The sequence below is a fragment of the Lagopus leucura genome, unplaced genomic scaffold (assembly GCF_019238085.1).
Source record: "Lagopus leucura isolate 7727_CA_CO unplaced genomic scaffold, USGS_WTPT01 Super-Scaffold_100157, whole genome shotgun sequence".
NCBI lineage: Eukaryota > Metazoa > Chordata > Aves > Galliformes > Phasianidae > Lagopus > Lagopus leucura.
Genome location: NW_024962334.1, coordinates 36,486,436 through 36,499,018, shown reverse-complemented (window position 1 = coordinate 36,499,018; position 12,583 = coordinate 36,486,436). Strand labels below are relative to the sequence as shown.

The 12,583-nt window shown below is 37.2% G+C and overlaps 1 protein-coding gene across 5 annotated transcripts in view; it reads left to right on the top strand.

Moving 5' to 3' along the window:
• ZNF438 (zinc finger protein 438) overlaps positions 1-11,898 on the top strand; it is a 38,793-nt gene extending 26,895 nt beyond the window's left edge. For 3 of the 5 annotated variants that reach the window (XM_042888735.1, XM_042888733.1, XM_042888734.1), the window contains exons 5-7: positions 2,021-2,125; positions 6,872-8,714; positions 10,258-11,898. In XM_042888735.1, coding sequence (XP_042744669.1) covers positions 2,021-2,125; positions 6,872-8,714; positions 10,258-10,870 — 2,561 coding nt within the window. In that variant the 3' untranslated portion in view covers positions 10,871-11,898. The remainder of the gene's footprint in view (positions 1-2,020; positions 2,126-6,871; positions 8,715-10,257) is intronic. The other 2 variants (XM_042888737.1, XM_042888736.1) reach the window with 1 other exon arrangement.
• The last annotated feature ends 685 nt before the right edge of the window (positions 11,899-12,583 follow it).

Sequence of the window (12,583 nt, the reverse complement as noted above, 5' to 3'; positions counted from 1 at the left end):
GGTGGAATCTAGCACGGAGATGTATAGAAGCTGGAATGCGCTCTTTTATCACATATGCATGTAACTGCATCTCTCAGAAGTGTTCTGTTCTTAAACAGAGAAGAACCAGCGTTCTCATCTTCATTAAGATAAAAAGTGGTTTCAGAGGCCAGGCAACCTTAGATCTGTTTGCATGAACATTATTCCTAAGTTCTCTTACTGTGTTAGAGAGAAAAATGTGTGTGATTTCTTCAGCTCTTAATAATATTACTAATAATTATAGATGCTTTTCTGTGGCAGTTCTTGTTTCTTGATATGAAAACATTTTGATCTGTTTAAAGCCTATCATATTAACCTTAATAGGAAATGAGTAGTTCATAATTTGAAAGATAGTGCCTTCAAAAGGAAAAAAAAAAAAAGCTTTTTTAAACTTCTCAAACACAGCTGTAAGAAGCTAAGAAGAGTCTTTTGGAAACTATTTAAGGAATACAGGAAGTGTCCTGCTGTTCAGTGTTTTTCTAGAAATGGGCTTTAATCTTGATCCCATAAAATAGTAAACATGCACGGAGTTTAAAGCAGAGGAGGTCTCTAAACGGTAGAATGCCTTGTGAACAACTGTCAAATTATATTGATGCTAAAATCACTATTAATTAAATATAGCTCTAAAGAGATGTAATTTCCCTTCTTAGTAATTTAACAAGCTGTTTTGATCTTGTTCCTCCAGTGGTATGTCAGAACACGTTTTCTAGTGTTTGTACGTTATGTATCTTAGACTTTGTGCAAATGTTCTGTGGTTTTCCAATCTTGCAGTAGAGTACTTTGTTGTAATGTTTGATTTTCCAATCTATTTTAAATTGCACAAAAGAATTCCTATGTAAACGTAATTATGTTATCAAGCATTAAAAGGTAAGGAGTGCAAGACATGAGATTATCCTTGCAGTTTAAATGCCTCTCCATTCCAAATTACACGTCATAGTAATGTTCCTTTCTCATCTGAAGTATACTCATAATTCTTTATCCCCCTTCTGATTTTGTCCTAGACACTTTCCAAATCTCATTTCTAACTATCTTGTCATTTTTCTGCTTGCCCTCTGTATATCCTAGCTTCTCTTTCATGCTGTGTGAGCCCAACAGTTAAGAGCTAAGGAGAGTTTTCTTGTTTCCAACACTGATATTTGAAACTAAAACTGTACTTTTTGGAAAAATCTGCCTCAGCCTGAAGCACGAGCACGTTTAGCAGAACGCAATCATTGGGAAAAGCTAGTTTCTTAAAGTATCTCTTAAACATATGCCAAGAGCCTACAGCTTGGGCCAAGTTGGGGCAGCTTTTCAGGAAGACAGGAAATTATTGTGTCACATGTCAAGGTCTTCCTCTAGTAATGTATTAGATTTTTATTAAAAAATAGAAATGCACACACCTGGGGATGGCTGACATTCATTTTCTGTGAGTTTTTTTAAATTATCCGAGGCAAGTAGCTAGAATGGAGTGTTCCTCTCAAACCATTTATATTTGGCAAAGAGAAATGACCGAACATTGTTTCTTATATGGTGTATGTGGTGTTGGACACTCCTGTCTTGTGCACTTTATTACCAGCTTCACATCTTACAGGTGTGCAGCAAAAGTAGCTTTGAACATAAAGGCCAGATTCTGTTTTCTAGAATGCTGCCATTCTGTTAATTTATGTAAGATTATGGGAAGTGTCAATTGGCATAGAACTTAACCTTCGGTATGTAAAAAAACTCCAGAAAGTTATGGAAACTTCATTTTTCTGAGCTGGTTTTGGTACTGTCATCTCTCTACCATGATGCTCAAGTTAAAGTATCACATCTGTTTACCACTTCAAACAGCTTTATTTCTTTTTTAAACTGTTGCCTTGTGTTTGGTATGTAATATATTGGATTTTAAAACATTTGTGAAGATGGGAAAATGGCAAAGACCAAGAAGCAATATCTTTCTTAATGCATTAACTGAAAGATAATGTTTTATATACTTTCTGGTGCTGGGATTGATTAATTGAAACTGACTGAAGCACTTTTGCAGGTGGTGTTTTTTTGCATGCTAATCCTGCAGAGAAACAAAGTGTTCAACACAGTATGCTGGGTCAGCAAAAACAAGAAAGTTGTGCTGGAAAGACAGTATCCACAGGTATTTAGTGTGTATGGAGATCTGGTATAATCAGTGATATTTCATATAGCATTGACTGAAATAAGTGTAGTGTTGTGTGTTAGAAAGTAGTTACGCATTTTGTTTCCCAAAGAACTCAATAGTCACCTTTTTGAAGTTTGCAAAGGACTGCAGAGTAAAATGTGCATTAAAATATTGTTAATGTTTTTTTTATCTGTATTTTGCCTTTTCTTTCACAACTGAGTGGTCCTTCTGTGTTACGTTCTGCCAAAGTCCAGTCATACACAAATTAAGTATATGCCTGACCAAGTAAGGAAGGCTTACAAGAGTTGTTTAAAAAAGAAAAAAGGCATTAATACCCAGAGACTGAAGGAATTCTGAGTTGTTTTTTTGTTTTTGTTTTTTAATTTTTTTTTTGTAATTTTTAAGCAGGTGAGGTTGGAAATGTAATTTTTTCTGGTGTTTTCAGTGATGCCTGAGTTCTCCAATGTTGCATGCTATATGTATAGTGAGAACAAACAGAAAGACATACAAAAAGAAGGCAAAAAAGATTGGAATAAACTAAATTTGAATGACTTGTGAAGAAAAGAGAGCCATGAATGAGTGGCAGCCCAGTGGAAGGTGTCCATTCTTCCAGAGGACTCTCCTCAGCATGACTTTGTCAGAAGTTTGATGCATCATTGATTTTTATTGGTATATCATTGGCCAGTCCTATACAATTTTAAGGTAATGTGGAAGTATGGAAAGCTTATGACATCCTGCAAGTATCAGAGTAATTTGATACTCATGTGTATGAGTGTGGTAACCATTAATCTTTCAACAGAGACTTTTAAAGCAAATGGATTGAATTGCATTTGACTTAACCTTGTACTTAATTATTTAAAAGTGTCTACCTATTGCTCCAACTGGATGCAAAAGTGGAAGACTGAATACATATCAGTTAAAAATGAGATGCACAGCATTCAGATACTGCATTCAATGTGTTCGTTTGTTTCCTTTATTTCTAAGAAAGTATAAAAGCTGCTGCTCTGCAATGACAGACCTGTAGACTGTGACTTGTAAAAGGAATGTGTTCTAAAACAAGGGCCATCCTTAAAAGTGCCGTCACAGTGCCTCTCATAACTGCCAGTTCCCCTTCTCAGATCCCAGACTTCATTTGCTCAGCTCACAGCTGGCTAGTCCTTGTCAGAAAAGAGTCCTTCTGACTAATGGAAGTACTTTGGAAGATAGAGTGGAATAGAAGTGGAATGGCCCTGAAAGATGCGTATTAATTATCCAGGTAGCCTTCTGGAATGGTGGCAGCCAGAGCATATTTAAGTCATTTGACTTTTTCAGTGTCATGGTGGCAAAGACGTGAATAACATCACCAGTGTCCAAAGGATGTTGAAAGTATGTGTATGTCTAAAGGTTATTGTTGAAACTTCTAGCAAAGTATAAATTAAAGAGAGAGTTTTGATCATTGATAATACTTGGGTGCTCTGGGAGGGCTCAGTAGAACCTCCAAATTGTGGACTGACTGGGTCCTTTTTGCTGATCCAAGATGCTAAATTGTCTTCAAATTAGTGTTCCTAGTCCACATCATAATCTTAACTGAGTCTGAAAGATCATCAGAGAGCTGCTCTGCATCTAGCCCATCTCTATATTTAGGCACTGGCTAAGCTGCTTAACTGCAGCAGCTGTGTGGGATGAGGAGGAAATATAGAGCTGAGTATCTTTTGCATTCTAGAGGCATGGCAATGAATATTTCTGCACTAAAAGGTCTAATGTAAACTTGGCAAAACAAAACAAATACAACTTGTACTCCAGGCTGCTACCAAACATGGTTAGCCTGGAAAAAGTATTCATGATAAAATTACATTAAATGGAAAAGGAGCATTTGTATAAAGATCCCTTCTGAGACAGTCGTATCAGTACTTTAGCATTAGGGTAGCTGGAGGAGAAAGAAGAATGTTGATCTAAATGGACCTTGTTTCAAACACCATTTTGTGGTTAATTTTTGTGAGAGTCTTGGCCTCTTGAATGGTACTTTCTTCTACAATACTGTGAAAATAATGTAGATGGTCCTTCTGTAAGTAAAAGTGATTTTACATCTTGAATTGCAATAGGCAAATCAACATATTTGAGAAGACTGTGCTTATTTTTATACCCAGTACAATGTGTTATTACTGCAAGCATTTGCTTCTAACCGTGAATTAAACACTCTTGATGCTTCAGCTGCCATCTCAGCATCCTTATAGTGGCATGTCCACTGCAAAATCTGTTTCCTGAGCATTTGCTTCTTTTAGTTGGAGAGAAGGTAACCTCCTAACTTGCAGCATGAAGCAGCTCAGTCCTCTAGAAATTTGGTGTTCCTAGAAATTTTGTGTAGATCAGTGAGTGAAATTTTGAAAAATGAAGAAGGGAGAGACACAAGGCAGACATGAAGAGCAAATGGAAACTGCTTCATCTTGCTTACTGTGGCACACTGAATAGCTACTGGTTTGGAAATTTATTATCCTTAAATGGCAGGCATAATCTGGGGAGTAAGCTCACACTCCATCCCCTAAAAGAAAAATACCCTTGTTCAATAATCTGATGCATTCAGATTGTACAGTTTGACCTGTAACTGGCTTTGAAGTTCAGAGTCTAGTTTGGTTAATATTTAAAATACTTCTCAGAAGCTCTTAAAAATATTGCCTTAAAATCAGCAACAGGAAGATACCATGGAGGGCACAAACAGTTCTCAGTGCTCTTAGCAATCCAGCAGTTGAAAAGATCAGGATTTATCTATGTATAGTGATTGGAGGTGGGCAAAATAGAGGTGCTTAGTGAAAAACAGTGCATGCTTCTAGCTTTTGGAGCATAAGGAAATAATTTTTACATTTCTGCTTCATCCATGTTGCACAAACTTCTTAGGCCTGGCTTTATTGCTGTGTGTAGGAATCTCTTGGTATTTGTGCAGGATTTGCATATATGCTGTAGTGCAGTCTTCACAGAATATCTAGGAGTTGTGAATAATTCTACAAGCATCAAGCAAAAAAGAAAAGTACAGTTGGTGTCCAGTAGATTCACTGAACTGGGGGGAGGATGTACAAGGAGATGTATGATAGACTTGGATTTTGATGCTTTAGATGGCAATAAAGGATCAAAGGACTATGCTCTGTATAGCTGCTCTATAAACATGCTGTAGGTCGAAGGCTTTGAAGAAGCATCAGCCCTACCGTGTGTCATCTGTACGGTTTCTGTGCAATTGAGCAGTGAGTCTAATGTGTCCTGAAGGCAGTGGATTTATTGCACATGTGCTTACCATGTGTGTGCACGTGCATCTGTCCAGGAGTCTTGGTCATGAAATGTGATAGCTCTGTAACTTCCAGTGCCTGTTGCAAAGTGTGTAAAGTCTGGAAAGAACATCCAGTATTAAAACAAACTTGCTGGAGTTTCCAGTGTTGGTAGTCACTCACAGTTACCTCTTTAAGTCTGTAACAGTCTGTAACAATGTATAAACACATTCATAATACAGGGTTTAAAAAGGAATAGATACTTCTCTATGGAATTACCTCATTGCCATTGCAATATTTTGGAATTCCAGCATTTATTTTTACATATATTATTAATATGTTATCTTTTCTTAAATTTATTTTTTCTTACATCCATCGTTGTTTTTCCAAAATGGTTTTCATATCTGGTATCCTAGTATCTTTGTGATTGAATTGTCAGTGATTGAGATTGCTGGATTATTGTTTCCTTTGTTGTTTAAAAAAACCTATTCCAGTTTCTGTGAACTGGAAGCATCGTTAATTGAATTTACTTGAGAGTGGGTAATGAGGCTGTTGTATGAAATGGTAGCAGTGCAATTTAGCTTTATATTAAGCCTGTTTTTTATAGAGCATGTGAAAGGTCAATATACATCTCTGCAGCTGAATGTAGCTTTTATTTTATACACCGTAGGTTTTCCTTTTTTTTTTTTCTCCTTTTTTTCATTTTCCTTAATTATCCTATTCTCCCTTAAAAACATTTATGACATTTACCAACACAAGCAGGAACAGCAAAGAACTGGAGTATAACTAAGGCAAATTGCTTATTTAAGAAAATAATTGAATAACTTACATCAACATACAGTTCTGTTGTGCTGTAAAAATGGATGAACGATGTGTGTGATTGGGTTTTTAGCAATGGTTCATCTTCTCCTAAGTCCTCATCGATTTATTTATTTTTACACATTTGCATGTTTTATTGCAGTTGGTTTTTTGACAGCTTCATTGGGTAAGCTGTAGCCTGTATCTAACAAAACCCACAAATTCTAAGTGGTGCGAGAATTTTGAAAGATAGCATGATGCCAAATAAAAAGCATGATCAAGCATGTGCTCAGTAAGCTTCTATACTGTGAAAAGTTTTAATACAACCCATGTCCTGTTCTTCCAAATCAATACTGAAGCCATGCTAGCATAGCTTGCAAGTAGAATAGCCTTATGCACACATACGTCCTGAAGTGTCATGTAGCTTGTAATCTAGAATGAAACATACATTTAAAATTAGAATAAAAAATGATTATTTTCTTTTTTGTTTGTTTTTGTTTTGCATGTGAATATTTGCATTGTTTCAGAGAGTAGCTTTGTCTGAGACTTTTGCAGTTCTAAACTTCACTTAGTGCTCATTTAAATAACTAATATTTTTAATAGGCTTGTGTTTAATAGTATCCTTTGTAAGCAGTTTTATTTCTGCTGCAGCAATATAAAAAAAAGAAATACTATACAGTTTACTATTGTCTGTGTTATTTTATTATTACAGATAAACACAAATCCCCTGTGGACATAATACAAACTGTTCAGAAGAAAAGTCAGTTTAGGACCATTGCTCCAAAAATGGTGCCAAAAGTTTTAACATCTGGAATGGTTTCTTGTCTTCAGTCATCTTTGCCTGAACAACGTACAGCGATTTCAGCAGCAGGTTCTAAACCACTGGTGGTACCAGCTCAAAACTATGCCATCATGCAGGTTGCTGGGCATGAGGGTAGTTTTTCTCTTTTGGCCTTGCCATACATTACCCCTGCCGTGATACAGCCAAGCCAGCCAACAAACGTGGCCCGTTCTGAAAACCAAAAGTTGCCTATCCCTCGCTACCAGTCTGTGAGAAACAAATTGCTTTGTGACAATAAAACAAGCCAAGCCTCTGTTTTGAATGCACAGAGCAAGGTATCTACCAAAAGACAGATCTCATTGCAGACTTCCCCCGTGACTACCTTAGCTGAAGACTGTCCAAAAACTCATTCTAGCTCGGATTCAACTGAGCCAGTGAATCTAACAGACCATAATTCATCTGAAATGATGGCTTCTACGTTACAAAGAAAGAACACTTGTGTGGAATCTGGATCTCCTTCAGCGAGCAAAACAAAAACTGCTATCAGTAATGTTTCTGGACCATGTATAGTTAAGGAGTCTTTAAGCAAGCCAGAAAATTCAGGTGTGAAATTTAGCCTTGACTCTGTGAAGACAGCATCTGCAACCACGAAAGAGTCAGAGAAACTAAAGGAAGCACCCACAAATTCTGCAAATTCTGTTTCTGACCTGTCACCAGCAGTTTTTGGCAGTACAGTACAGATGACTCCACCAGCACCAACAGGAAAACTTCCTATTTTGCCTTACTCAAGAATGAAAAATTCAGCGTTTTGTAAATCACAAAGTACTAACGTAAAGGATATATCCGGTATTTCACCGAGACCTGAATGTGAAAAGACGCCAGCTTTGGTGAAAACCTTTCACGCCCCCGCTGAAGCATCTGATAAACAATTGGCTGCATCTTTGACTCAAGCCCCCAAACAAACCGTTCCAGAAAATACTTTCTCTCCATCCAATGAAGTGGATGTTGACAGCCTTAAAAAGTTGAATGGTGCACCCTCTAAAAGGATAGGCAGGAAGAGAAGAGTCCAAGATGATTTATTGGCTTTTCAGGCCAAGCGAAGGAAATGCATCGTTAATAAATTCAGAGAAGTAAGAGAGAGGGTGAAAGCTGATCTTCAGCCACCTGAAGACAAAAAAGCAGAGGCAGTGAAAAAATACCGTAATATTAGACCCAAACCAATGGTAGTTGTGCAGGCAATTGCACCGCTGCCTTCTACGGCACTGGTGGAGGAAAGGTCTCCTGACCATTCAGACAAAGGTGTTTTTTTAAACAGTTCACTTGCCAGTAAATATTCAAGTTATAAATATAACGATACCACATCAGCTATGTCAATTGATTTGGGTAGAAATGCGTGCTCAGCTGTACCCAAGCCATGGCATAGGTGTCATGTATGTAACCATAAGTTCCAGTTCAAACACCATCTTCAGGACCATATGAATGCACACACAAACAAACGACCCTACACGTGTCGAATTTGCCGGAAGGCTTACATTCATTCTGGAAGCCTGAGCACGCATATGAAACTTCATCACAACGAAGGCAAGCCCAAAAAGTTTGTGTGTTGTGAATTCTGTGCTAAGATTTTTGGCCATGCAAAAGTATACTTTGGTCACCTAAGGGAAGTGCACAGGGTTGTTATTAGCACAGAGCCCTCTGGTAGTGAGCAACAGATGCAAGATGCGTTGAGGAACAGGGACACGAATATAAAAGAGGCAGAAGAAGCAACAGAAAGGTGAGTGTTTTCAGTGATCAAAAGCTAAGGAAAATAGAATTTCATATTAATTTCAAAGAAATTCATAAACATCACCATTATGACAATTGTTGATTTTTATAGGTATATATTTTATCTCAAGTAAGATTGATTATAAGTTAAATATTTTTTCTAGTGGAATCTAGTCAATGTATTAAACTATCTAGTGTATTGTAGATGATCTGTGGAATATAAATTATTACTGACACTGGAATTTCCAAAGTAGTTCTGCGTGTATTCTAGGAATACCCAACTGGCAGTGGAACAATTTTGATCAGTTGATAGCTTCTGACTGTATCGTATCCACTTTGTGTTTTTTCCCAGAAGATAAGTGAACCAACTGCAATAAGTGAAAGGCAATTCATATTTCGGCATTAGTTTGTAGTTTGTTTACACTATTAAATATCATTATTCCATTTCCTTCTCTGGAGTGCTGTGAGCTAATCTGTCTTGTGTGCTGATTACTTCTGCTTTTGCTTTTGCTTTTGCTTTGCCAGGTCAAAAAGTTAGTATGCACCATATTAAGATGGATAGAACATTATTTTAATTCTACTCTATGAGTTTGAGGAGAATGTTCTTGGCACAGTAAAATGGTTAGCGTTTTTGTTAACTCCATTGTGTATTTACCTTTAAGTGTGCTTCATTAAGCCCACTGCTTTCACCTGATGCCTCCACACTGCACTGTGTGTGTCTGCTTTGCATAATTCTACTTCTGGGGCATCACATAGAGAATTTTTAAGGTACTGAGGCTTAAGAAGTACCGGTACTTTTCTTTCAGCTGTCACTAGTTGTCATACAGTGAATCATTTAGTATATCCATTTTGTTAGGTAATCTGTCCAAAGTGTATTGATAAATGCATACAAATAAATGACAGTGTGGTCCTTTTCCGAGATGTTGCAAGAGGGGGGTTCTGTTGAGTTTCTTTTGATTGGCTTAACTTAAGCCAGGAGCATATTAACTCATACATACATCTGTTTCCTTTCTACTACAGAGCAGTTCTAAATTAGTGAAAGGGGCTGTCCAGTCGTAAATTACCTTTTAAAACTTTTTTAATGCTCTTACAAGCTTTTAGAAAAAGACTGAGATTTGAAGTTTTCCTGGTTCCAGTTCAGAGTGAGAGGTGGGACCTGTGCTTTTGGCTTCATGTCAGTCAGGTGCAAACATGATAGTTTCTGTTAGTAGTCAGCTACTGGAAATGCTTGTTTGCACTTTTCTAGCACAGAGCTAGAACAGTTTGAAATGACACCACCAAATTAAGAACTTAAAAAAATGTTATTCGCCTTTTATTAAAAGGTTAATGGCATTAAAAGATTATTTTTACTGAGATTACTTTGCTATTATGAAGGAATTAGCCTTACTGTTATTTTATTGGGTTCTTTAGCTGCGCCTAATAAATTGGATGCTGTAACAGTGCCTGTTTTTAATTAAAAGATTGTTTCATAGATGTCATCTTGAAACTTGCGTGGATCATCTCTTTAGTGCATGGCTGGTTCTGAAATAGTTTCTATTTCCTTTTTTTAACAGGGGAAGTAGATGCGATTTTGAAGATCTATTCCATAATCCAGGAGAAGTTAAATTACAGATCAGATGCGGTCAGTGTCAGTTCATTGCACAGTCTTTTGGTGAGATGAAGTTTCACTTGTTATGCTCGCATGGAGAAGAGATCCAGGGAAGAGTAAAGGAAGGAGCTCTGCAAGGAAATAGAGGAACTAGGGGAGAACTTATCAAACATGCAGCTCACTTCTGGAAACAGCGCAGTGAAAGAAGACTCTTGGCAAAATGCAGTGACAACGAGGAGGAGTTGTATACTTTTCCAAAACTGAAAAGACAGATATACCTTCACCATCAAAGTAATGTTGATGCATTAACTAGAAGTGAAATGACTCAGTCAGGAAGCAGTGAAGCAGACAAGGGGATGCAAAATGTAGGTTGTGGGGCGCCAAGCAAAAAGATTGAATTTTGGTCTAAAGCTGGATATAACTGCATTTTATGCAAGCAGTTATTTGGAAGAAAGGAGGATCTTTGTAATCATTGGCAAAGTCGTCATAACTGTGAAGACTCTTCTATTTTATGGACAATTTTTAGTTTGTTCTCAAAACAGGGAATTTTTGAACTTTCTAGCATTGGTGAATATTGAGGCTCAGTTCTACAGTGCTGCGTTGATGAACGTGTGAGGAATTTGCAGCAGCAAATACTCAATGATAATGGTTAAAATGAATAAGATGCTTAAGTTCCATTACACTTTATACACAGAAATAAATCAGTTTATATGAAGTAATCCCAATCTTGAACAAAATGGCAAACCAGATTGAAAGTGTGATTTCAATCCCGACTGTGCTTCTAGATTTTATGCTAAAACTCTGTTACTGCAGTTCAGTAGAAAATTTTGAAGGTACATACACACAACCTGCATTCCAGAGCATAGTTATCTTTAAAACCCCTTTACATTTTGTTTTCTGAATTTCAGTCTTTTTGGACACTAAGTTTCTTAGGTGTTACGTTCAGTCCTTGTAATAGCAGGGATTTTTGGACTTCAATGTGAAAAATCTACAGTTCTTTTTTTTTTTTTTTTTTTTTGCCCAAGCCCTTTGAAAACAGGAGTTACTCAGGAGATGGAACTCTCAAAGCTTGACTGCTGTATGAAAATGAAAAGAACATGCTAAGAACACCTTTAGCAGCACTCTGCCTTTAACACTCTTGATATATCTCTTTTATTTTTGTGTAGTTGGCCCAGACATAGCTGCAATGAGAAATTGTTCCTCTGAGTCTATGATGCAGGTAATAAGGTTTTTTTGCTTGTATTTCCACATCTACTGTACAGATGGATCCAGAGGCCTTTTCCAGCCGTTCTTTGTGAGCTGAGAAGTCACTGTATCACTGTTCAACAGAAATCAGCATATCAGAAGGCAGACTGATGAAAAATACACCAGTACTATTTCTAAACTACTGCTCCATTCATTTCTTCTTGTGGTCAAACTGTAATTGAGGGATTGGAGTGATGAAAGAATCATTCCTAAAATGCCTTGCATGGCCTCTCACTGTTTTGCAAAAAAATTTTATGAAGAGATCTAAAAAATGTTGGGGATTTCAAGGGGAATTCCAGAAGCTGTTGGAATATTTTGTGTGTTTTTTGTTTTTAAACAGTAAAGGCAGCTTTCTGAGCCAGTGGTTTTGAATGTTGTTTCTTGTATGGTGCTGTGCCTGTGTTGGACTACGAGACTGAAGCTGAGAAAAAATGAAAAAGGAAAGGTCTCATAGAAGTGCAGGGCTGCTCGGTGAGGTGGAAGAGTCCCTGTGGGTTTTTACTATCAGTTCCATTGAATACACAACTGGTTTGTTCACTGTTTTAGGATAATACTTTGTGCGCTGAACTGCTGTAGGAACAAGTTCTTATGCTTGTGTGAAAAACATGTTTTAATGCATACAATATACTGAGTATAGTTGAAAATGCACTGAAATGAGAGCAGCGCTGACACCGAGTTCCCCCTCTGCAGGAACAGCACAAATGATGGCTGGGTAGTCCTTCTAAAATACTTCCCAAAAGTGTGTTTTAAGATGATGCATCAGAGCCAGTGATGTAGATGAGTGATTTGGTGCTATTTTACTTATTTTTTTTTTACCAAGAAGAGTCACTCTCTCATTTCCTTAGAAGAGGGGCTTGCTGTGCTGCTGGAGGAGGTTTGGAACTCAGGAGCCAGTTGTTTTTTTTTTTATTTTTATTTAAGTGGAAACTCTCATGTACAATCTTCACTTTCATTATGTTCCTGAACTTCTTTTTCCTTCTGTAGTCCAGGCCAAGCGGGTAAACACAGCCCAGATTTCAGCAATTTAAAGCCTGAAAATATGTTTT